The sequence below is a fragment of the Pyrus communis genome, chromosome 12 (genome assembly GCF_963583255.1).
Source record: "Pyrus communis chromosome 12, drPyrComm1.1, whole genome shotgun sequence".
Lineage (NCBI taxonomy): Eukaryota > Viridiplantae > Streptophyta > Magnoliopsida > Rosales > Rosaceae > Pyrus > Pyrus communis.
Genome location: NC_084814.1, coordinates 5,570,609 through 5,580,464, shown reverse-complemented (window position 1 = coordinate 5,580,464; position 9,856 = coordinate 5,570,609). Strand labels below are relative to the sequence as shown.

At 39.1% G+C, this 9,856-nt stretch overlaps 1 protein-coding gene across 1 annotated transcript; it reads left to right on the top strand.

Annotated features, from left to right (window-relative positions):
- The first annotated feature begins 1,438 nt into the window (after positions 1-1,438).
- Positions 1,439-5,315, top strand: LOC137711161 (uncharacterized). Its single transcript, XM_068450369.1, has 4 exons — positions 1,439-3,053; positions 3,867-4,013; positions 4,121-4,237; positions 4,349-5,315. Exons 1-4 carry the CDS (start codon positions 1,512-1,514, stop codon positions 4,955-4,957), a joined length of 2,415 nt encoding a protein of 804 aa, XP_068306470.1. The 5' UTR covers positions 1,439-1,511; the 3' UTR covers positions 4,958-5,315.
- The last annotated feature ends 4,541 nt before the right edge of the window (positions 5,316-9,856 follow it).

Sequence of the window (9,856 nt, the reverse complement as noted above, 5' to 3'; positions counted from 1 at the left end):
AATATAATTTCTGAACTCTTAATTTTTAACTCTTGTTGATTTTCTGGATTTAGGGATTTAGGGTTCCCGCAATCTCTGATTCTCTCTGATTAATTTTCTAGATTTGGGAGTTAGGGTTTTCTGCAATCTCTCACTCTATTGAGCAATTCGTAATACCCCAAACCCAATTCATAAATTTGCCTTCATAGGAATTGGGAAATTGGGATTTAGGGATTAGGATTCAAATGTTCACTCTATTGGGCATTTCATATTGTTTGAAATTTGAAATGGGAATTTATTATTTATGTATTGTGTAAATTTGCAAACTTGCAAACTTGCTTGAATCTACAAGCTTTGCGTTGAACCTATTGGGCATTTCAGCAACCTGTGCAATCTTTGAGTTGAATCCACAAACTTGGAAAGAACGTTGAGTATTTTATTGATAGTGGAAACTGTTTGCAAGTTCTGTAATTTAGAGATTGTTTACAAGGCTCAAAGTTCTGTAATTGTTAAACTGTTCTTCAAAAAAAAAAAAAAAAAACCTGTGGACCCACCCCAAACCGGCCCGTTATTAACGGGCCGGGCTAGGTTCGATTCCAAAGTTCAAATTTCTTATGCCCGGCCCGGCCAGCCCCATTCCATTTTAAAACGAGTTCGGCCCGGTCTCTCCAAATTTGGGCTCGGCCTGGCCCGTGCCCACCCCAAGTGGCTATGGAGGATGCAATGGAGAAAACTAAAGTTGACTGACCAATGCATATTTCTTTGAATTCTCTCTTTTTGTTGACTTGGTGCCACTAACCAAAGACATGCATTAAAAATGATATGGGTTGTATGCAACTTTATATAATCATTTTTAGAAGATGTATTTGAATGCATGATGATTTGTTGTTCAAATAATTTAGTATTCGGAATCATAAACCTGCAACAACTGAATCGAAACTGATGTAGACCGAACTGTACGGATCTAGTAATAAATTTAAGCGGAACCATATCGAACCAAATCGTTAATATTTTTCGATTTCGGTCCCATTTAGGGGTGAAACCACACCGTGCCCACCCCTATCTTTAAACAAAAAAAAAAAAAAAAAAAGTTTTGTAATGAACCAAAGCATTTGAGTGAACCCCAAAACCATGGAAGGAGATCATCTCTAGATTCCTTCCTCCTAATTCATCAAATTAGGGAATTCGTGCCATTGAAATTTGATCCAATAGTTGAAGTTATTATAACTTTTAAAGTGACCCCTATTTATAACCGTTGGATCAAATTTCTATAGCACGGATTTCCTGATTCAGTGGATTAGGACTCTGGATCCCTTTCCCAAAACCAGTTCCGCTTCCACTTCCACGTCACACTCGTAGACTCCGAATTTAGCGCCACGTACCCCCCCTCCCTCCATTCCCCTATGAAAACGCGCCAGAGCTTTCCCTTTTCTCCTCTCATTTGAAAACTTTCAAAACCTCTCTCTCCCTCTCTCTTCCCCTTCAAAAACCCTAGCGGCCATTGAAAAAAGCCAAACCCTCCAAACCTTACCATGCTCCCGCACTCGTACGCCGTCGATTCCCATTCCAAATCCCAAGACCTCGCCTGCACCATCCTCGCCTCCTCCGCCCCGCACCAGATCTCCTCCACCTGCGCCTCCATCGAGTCTTTCCTGCACTCCCTCTCACCCGACCAATCCCGCCACTTCTTCTCCCTCACTTTCCCAACCCTCATCTGCAAGATCTTCGGCTTCGAGGATGCAACGTCATCACCGCCGCCTCTGCCACAACCAACTTCACAGCAACAACCCTCGCCCTCCTCCCCTTCCTCCTCACCCAACGGCTGGATTGATACCGTCCTAGCGTCCAACGACGTAGATTTAGCCAACAGGCTCTTCGCCCTCCTCGCCCCCAACAGCCTCCTCTTCAACGCAATATCCGCCGTTGATCGCCTCTCCCTCGTCAAATACGTGTTCCCTATTGAACGGTTGCCGGAATGGGTCCGATTCATGCTCTCGTCGGAAAATGATAGCCGGGTATTATCCGATTTAGCCCCAATTTTCAAAAATAGGGTTAAGGAAGACTCAATTAAACCCAATTTCTATCAACTCCAGCTCAATGTCTTTGAATATTACATGTTTTGGTTCGCTTATTACCCTGTTTGTCGGGGAAATGGCGAAAATTGTGATGTTGTTTCTATAAAAAGGAACAAAAGGTTTAAATTTGAGAATTGGGTTTCATCAATTTCTGGTTTTTCAAGCACTAGGCGCGGGGCGGAGGTTAAAATTGAATGCAACTTATATATTAGGTTTTTGTATGCATATCTTCGTGCTTTTGTTGGTGGAACTGATTTGAATCAGCAACTGCCACACCGTAGTTCGCTTTTGCATTACTCATCGGGATATGATAGCTCGGTCATAGCTCAGGCAGAGTTTTTTGTTAATGCTTTGGTGAACTTTTGGTTGGTTGATAATGATTTTTCACCGCTACCTGTTAATCTGTGCAAGTCATCTGGGGTTTCATTCCCATTCCGATCAGTTTTGGGCGAGACCCCACCAACCCCCGGGTTAGGAGAGGTGGTGAAGTTGTTTGTGAAGTACTTGAATTTGGGTTTGGTCGTGCATAGAGATGGAAATGAGAATATGGAAAACTATGGGAGTCCGAGGTGGAGAGTGCCGGGTTCATTTGATGCCTTCAAGTTGAGGGATGTAGTGGCGGTTTCACCAGGTATCGGATCTTGGAACTTGCTGATACAGAGGCCGCTGTACCGGTTTATATTGAGGACATTCTTGTTTTGTCCAGTGGGGGCTTCGATTAAAAATATATCAGAGGTGTTTTCGGTTTGGATTACCTATATTGAACCTTGGGATATTAGTTTGGATGACTTTTCAGATCTTGATACTGTTTTTGACGGATCAACTAAGAACGGGAGAAAGGATAGCCTGCAGCCTCAAGACCGTTGCTTTACATCTTCTTGGCAGGGTTATGTGCTGGCCAACTACTTGTATTACAGTTCCTTGGTTATGCATTTTATTGGGTTTGCCCACAAGTTTCTTCACACTGATCCAGAAATAATTGTCCAGATGGTATTGAAGGTCAGATTCTTAATCATTTCTCTTTCTAATCTAGTTACCTTTGTTAAGATTGAGTTTCTTCTCCTGGTGATTATGATTCCAGAGACGTATTGTTGTGCTCAATCTTGAATTTAAACTGTCTGGTTGCCTTGGATGAATGTAGTTGCATGGTAAGCTTATTAATCATAAGTTTCGAACAGTATTATGTTTCCACCACTGGTGGAGGAATATCTGATGATTTTCAGTGGACTGGAACCTCCGTCAGTACCAGGACCAATTTGTTGAGCTCTAAGTCTTCTGACTGTCAATGCTAATTTTAGTGACCGATTAGGTGTTTAATGATGGTGATTTATTTTTTTTCTACGCTTTATGGTTGGAAGTATAGAAGTGATGAGTGCTGATGAATTAAATGGAGGTCCATCAAGTTTATGACTTGCAAATTCTCATCTAAATAAAATTACTCATATCAAACTATTGTTCATTTCTATTGGAATTTCAAACTTTCCAACTTGGCTACGTCTTTATTAGGGTTTTATTGAGCTTTGGCCTGTCGAGATGCATTCCTCATACGAACAAATTTGTGATTCTTGAGAATTGAAGATCATACAGTGCATTGTTTCAGAGTTCGGTATTAAAACTTCAGTAAGAGGAAATTTTGGTCATATCAACATGTTTACTGAAAACGAGTACTATATGTTAAAACTTAATTGAGAATAATGTGATGATAATTCGTACAGATCCTTGGCCAACTTCCTATGCATTACTAATCTTTTATCTGTCAAAAATAAATATGAAGAATATTTTTGTTTCTGATTATTCTTCATTTCTGTACAGATCCTAACTATATTGACATCATCCAAAGAACTCATGGACCTTTTAAAGATGGTGGATACTGCTTTTCATTCCAAACAAGCAGGATCAGGAAAATCGATGTGTAATAGGTTATATAGATTTGTCACTCCAATTCGCGAACAGCTCCAGGTAGGTTTACTTCTCTTGTCTAATGTGTTGCATTAGAATTTTGATTGCCTAACTGTTTGAATTAGTGTTTGACTGATTTTCTGTGTATGATGTATTGGTATCCCTAGGACTGGGAGGATGGTTTATCTGAGAGTGATGCAGATGGGTCTTTCTTGCATGAGAATTGGAATAAAGATTTACGATTGTTCAGTGATGGAGAAGATGGCGGGCAACAGTTGCTTCAGGTATTTATTATTATCATTTTTATTGTTCTCTATTTGTGTATGTTTACTAAATTAAATACGTCTGTTTACATGACAAGATCTCATCCAATTTTCGTGATTTTGTGATTGCAGTTGTTCGTATTACGCGCAGAAGCTGAGTTGCTAGCTGTTTCTGGTGATAATGGTGCGCACAACCTTCAGTGCATAGACTCTTTGAAAGCTCAGGTGAGCTATGTATTTGGTGGGCATACTGTAAAGGTACTATCATTTTCTCCTGAACCAAAACAGCCTCCGCAACCCCGTGATGAAATATTCAAGCCCAGGAGAGTTGGCAACCACACTCTGGCTGATGTCAAATACAAGGGTGACTGGATGAAGCGCCCCATCTCCGATGATGAGGTTGCTTGGATGGCGAGATTACTTGTTGAGTTTTCCGGTTGGATAAATGAGCGTCTTGGACTAAACCAGTCGGAGAGCAGCCAAGCTGACCCTTCATATGTGGAAGTGTCGAGCGATGTTGTGGGCAATGTGTTTGGACTGACGGATACGATGAAGGCAGTGTTGGGTGCAGTAGGTTCTTGGCTTGTGATGTTGGGAGTGGCAGTGGTGAAGCTAATGAGGAAACATGGATTGAGGGTGAATCTGAGGATGTTGGCGTCAAAGAAGGTTGTAATGGTTTTGCTTTTGTCTGCTGTGTATACTATATTGAAGAAAGCTTTTGGAATGTACCAAAGGGTGTAGATTAGGGGTTAGAACAAGGATGTTGAAAACAGAGCTTTGCTTACCTGCACATTAACGGTTGAGATTTAATTAAATCTCAATTAGTTAAATATTAACTGTTCACTCGTGAGAAAAAAGTGCGAGGGAGAATTTCCAGCAAAAAACAAAGGAAAAAGGTGTATAGAAAGGGAAAAAGGAACAGGGGTTTTTGTCCTGTGTGCACTTTTTTTTATTAGCAATTTTGATTTTGTTAATTTTGCATCTGTAGAATGGTAGAGGCAAATGTTTTTTCTCGAGCCCCTATCATGCTCTTCATGCTTTTGTAACATGTGATATGGGCGATACCGTTAGTGTCTTATTGCTGTGTTGTGTTTTTGAAAAAACGGTTTCGCCCTTAAGTGAAACCATGAATCCGGACTAAGGTGCAAATTAAGTTAATAGTAGAATGGAAATGTGATGTTCGGGACAAGACATTTTACACGTGTATAACCATGAAAGACACTTTTTCAGACGAAAAGATAACGGTTTTATTATAATATTAGAAATTGGTGCAAACTTCATCTAAGGGCTTTGAATAAAATCTGAGAGATTCTCAATCCAAATGAAGACATCAAAACATAAAAGGCCAACTTGGCCAACTAGTTGCCACCGTATTGGTGTATTTGAGGGTGGCATGTGCCTGAGAATGGCCAAAGAAAAGCATCAAAATTTTGAAAGCATTTACACCCAAATTTAGAAGATTGAGATGACATTCGAAAGCGAAATGAACTTCACTCCAGGTGGAAGAGGCAAACACTTCGCGTTTTGAAACTTGAGAATTCCTATGCACAAAAACCACAATATAATAAACATAAGGACATTCTTTAACAATGAGGCAGTACCGACTTTGGAAAGGAGCTAGCTAGGTCCATAGACAACATACGAACATGAATTTTGTGTTTAACACAATGAGCGAAACCACTAGAAACAACAAAGTAGACGTAGGAGAACCCGATACACATGAACACAAAATTAAAATAATCAGTAGGAGATACTCACAAATAATCTCACCAAGGAGGCACTTATAAACTGAAATACTAAAGCGAAAAGCAAAATTAAGGCTAGGAGAACAGGAAGAGGGTTGCCATCGACCCTAGGTCGAAACAAGAAGCCGGCTGCTATAGAGTTTCTAGGTCTAGCAACCATAAATGACTGTTGAAGTGACTAATTCTTGCAAATTAACACCATGTGAAGTTGATGCATTTAGAAACACATTCGATTAATCTGTCATCTTTTGACCCCAAATTGTAACTTTCTTAACCCGTGTTGAACCCAAAGAGGCTTAAACTAATGATTGAATATAGAGTAGTGCTACACGTACCATCTATTTATACTATTTCCATAATAGACGTATGGTCTACCAACACATGTGAGTTCCATCTCTATTAGAAAGATGGTATAGACGATAGTACATATAGATCGTAATAATAGTATTCTTGTTGAATCCAAGAAGGAGCCGAGGCCTGCAAGCGTATTCAAGATAACACACTGCCTGTTTCAAATTTTTTAACCAAAATGGAACACTTTGTGTTTGCTGGTTTACCTTAGGCGTATTGGCCTATATTGTTGGAGTTTTGAATGGAAAAAAACAACGAGTTCATTTTAATCCGCATTGGTGGATTGGTTTTTGCAGATTTAAATCATAAGTCTTACACCATTAGACTTAGCATATTGAATTAAGTATAGATTAAAAGATTTTGATATGGATTAGGATGCAGCCCATAATTAGAGCAATTAAGATAAGGGTTCGGGTCTTGGGGTCTCAGAATTAATCCAATCCTTATATACATGTGTGTGTGTAGGGATAGAATCAAGGGACAAACATTTTGACATTCCTTTAAGTCGTTAGATTACATAACATCTAAAGGTCCTCATTTAATCATTAAATGACTTAGATACGTGTATTATAATTAACATTGAAAAAGAATAAAACTGATAAGGAATAAAAACTAGAAAAATAATTAAAAATTAAAAAGAGGAAGAAAACCTTGCACATAAGGGCCTCCATTGATTTGTGCAAAATACCTTCAAGTCTTTTTGAGTCTTCATTCTCATCTTTGGGTGAAAACTTCAAAAACCTCTTTGATTCTATTTCAAATCCACACTTAGATTTGTTGTATAAAAAATTTGAGGAAGGCAGTGAGAGTTGTTGATTTAGGGTTTAATTTTGTCAATTTAATGAAAGAGCGAGGAACAAAGGCTTGAAGCAGACTGATACTTGATTTGCTTTTATATAATTATATCGGAATTTTGTATCGATCAATTGAAGGAAAAACACTATGGTTGACAACGTGAGATAGGAACTTGAGGTGTTGAGGTTGGACGAAGCATTTTGGAAGGTCGTGCTTCTTCAATTGCATCCAAGACAAACAACATTTTAGTTTCTTCCTTATGTATGCAGGACTTTTTATTTATTTTTATTATTCCCTCAGTTTTTATTATTTTCTTAGTTTTAATTTTTATTTATTTCTTAATTATAAATTTATACCTCATTTAATATTTAAAATCCTCTACATAACTCTTAATTAAGACCATTGAATGTTACAAGATACAAAGGCTATAAAAGAGTGTAAAATGTTTGTCAAAATTTTTGTCCCTTGATTGCATATATATATATATAGATAACTATGAGTTTGAATTCAAATCAAACGTTGCAACTGAAATGATCAATTATCAATCAAACGGCACAACTGTAAAAGGCAGTAGTTCATTCTTGTCCAAAAGGCGTGAACAAGTCTATAAATTTACCAACCCATTTCATTCAGAAAATCAACTTTTTCACAACCCACTTTTCATATAACATTAATATTTTGAAGAGAAACACTCAGTACGTTCGATAGAATCAATGCCCTAGTGCAAGGACTTTGATTGTGATAGTTGAATCCTGGTGACAGAAGCCTACAAGAACTACTACACAAGTGTAGAGGTCAAATTTCCGTCTATAAGGATATTGCAACCTTGCAAGCCTCTATCATCTATCTGTTAATAAATTCTTGCTCGTTTAATATTTTTCATTTTCATTTGCATTGTTGTGACAATCTGTCCCTAATTTTACGTTTTTATTAATTTTAAAAGCGTGAATTTACAAAAATGCCCTAGAGGTAAGGATTTTGACTTCTGTTGACCATCGTCTAGATGAACGTAGGACTTATTCTTTCAGTGTATCCTCGTAGTACCCGTCACTACGAATGCAGAGACGAAAGCCGTTTGCGAGTCCGGATTATAACGTTATAATTATGGACGTTTGAATTTGGTTATTCAAAGTTTAGTTTTAATTAAATTAAATTCCCACCTTGTGGGATGAGGCCTAATCAGCCTTCACATAAGGGAATGGTGGACCAATTAAATTAAAGGGACAAGGAACCAATTAGAAGAGAGGGGGAGGGCAACAGCCAATCAGGAAAAAAAGGGATTTCTCCCCTCCATTCCCGTCAGCCTTTCAACCCGTGCAACCCAGTTCGACGCCACCACCTCCATCTTGAAGTTCTCATTCCCCTCTACAAAAACCCACCCAAGAACCATCTTGATTAACCACGGTATGTGGTGGTTTGAGGCCACGAAAGTCGACGAAAATCAACAGTGCTCCGACCACTCTTTTCAATTTTTCGGCAAATCGGCAAAGTGATGGCTGATGCCACAACTTAAGCTTTGTAGCCCATCATCCCAGGAGAAAACCCAACCGACATTGACCCCGTTAGACCACCGTTGACAACGAATCGACGCCGGGAAGCTTTAGGCAACTACCGGCTTTGTGGGCAAAATTGACCATCTTTCGTCCACTTTTGGACTTCGTGGCAAGTATGAAAGTTGTTCATCTCTTTGAGATATTCATTTCTGTGAAATTTGAGAATTTTTAGAAATAGTGAAATTTTTCCGACAAACCATGATGGTCAGCCATCGCCTGTGGCGGCGCGTGGTCGAGACCCCACCTGACCATCTTAGGCTAATTTTGAAGCCCTGACTCCATATTTGACATCCATTTAGTGAAATAATGATGTTTTAATGTAGTTTCATAGTTGACCACCTAGTTGGCCATCATGGGGTCCTTGCATGAATTCACGTTCCGACCGTTGGATTGTTCCGAAACTTTAGGATGTTGTTCTAGAAGCATAATGTGGATCTTTGGAAGTTACAGATCGGAAATCCGAGGTACGGATCTTCCAGATCGAGTTATGTAGGGTTATGGACCCTACCGTCGACCTTTGACCAATGGTTGACTTTTAGTCAATGGGTTTCAAATCATTCTAGAACGTTCGTAGGGATGTTTACATGATTTGCATGTTCTATCGATAAGAATTCTGAAACGTGATTTGATAATTGTTCAAGGCGACGATCATTCGTGACACCTTCATATTCGTGCTAGGGAGTTGTAGCGCGGACTCCAGGTGAATGGGAAGTTTTTTTTATACCTATACATAATTATAGTTTCCATAAATGCGTATTTACTTCACTTTTACGCTTATTTTGCCAAGTATCGTTGTTGTGATATTAATTGTGATAAATGCTGTTATATGGTTGAGATATTACTATTATGACATTCATACATATTTGTACATGCTCTTCTGCTGCACCTCGATGCTAGTACTCGCCCTAGGGCCAGGGCCAGTCCTTCACGTGTATGTTCACATCAGCACCATTTGCTCGCCTTGGATCCAAGTTAGGTGCCAGTCCTGTCTGGTAGATTGCATTAGGCAATCTGACTTGTATGTGATCGTGCTTCTGCACTAGCCTTCACGTGATCGTAGTACTAGAGCGTATTGATTACACCCAATCTTGTTTGTGTCAGAGATTATCTGTTTGAACTCGTGTATCAGCTTAGATGGATGAGCACTTAGCTATACTTGATTATCACATGATTATATTACTGTGGCATTTGATATA

What these genes read in the sequence shown, in the direction of transcription:
- LOC137711161 (XM_068450369.1), top strand. Translation starts at nt 1,512, where the DNA reads ATGCTCCCGCACTCGTACGCCGTCGATTCCCATTCCAAATCCCAAGAC. An exon ending in CAATTCGCGAACAGCTCCAG is followed by an intron (nt 4,014 to 4,120) that starts GTAGGTTTACTT and finishes TGGTATCCCTAG; the next exon opens with GACTGGGAGGATGGTTTATC. An exon ending in GCGGGCAACAGTTGCTTCAG is followed by an intron (nt 4,238 to 4,348) that starts GTATTTATTATT and finishes TTGTGATTGCAG; the next exon opens with TTGTTCGTATTACGCGCAGA.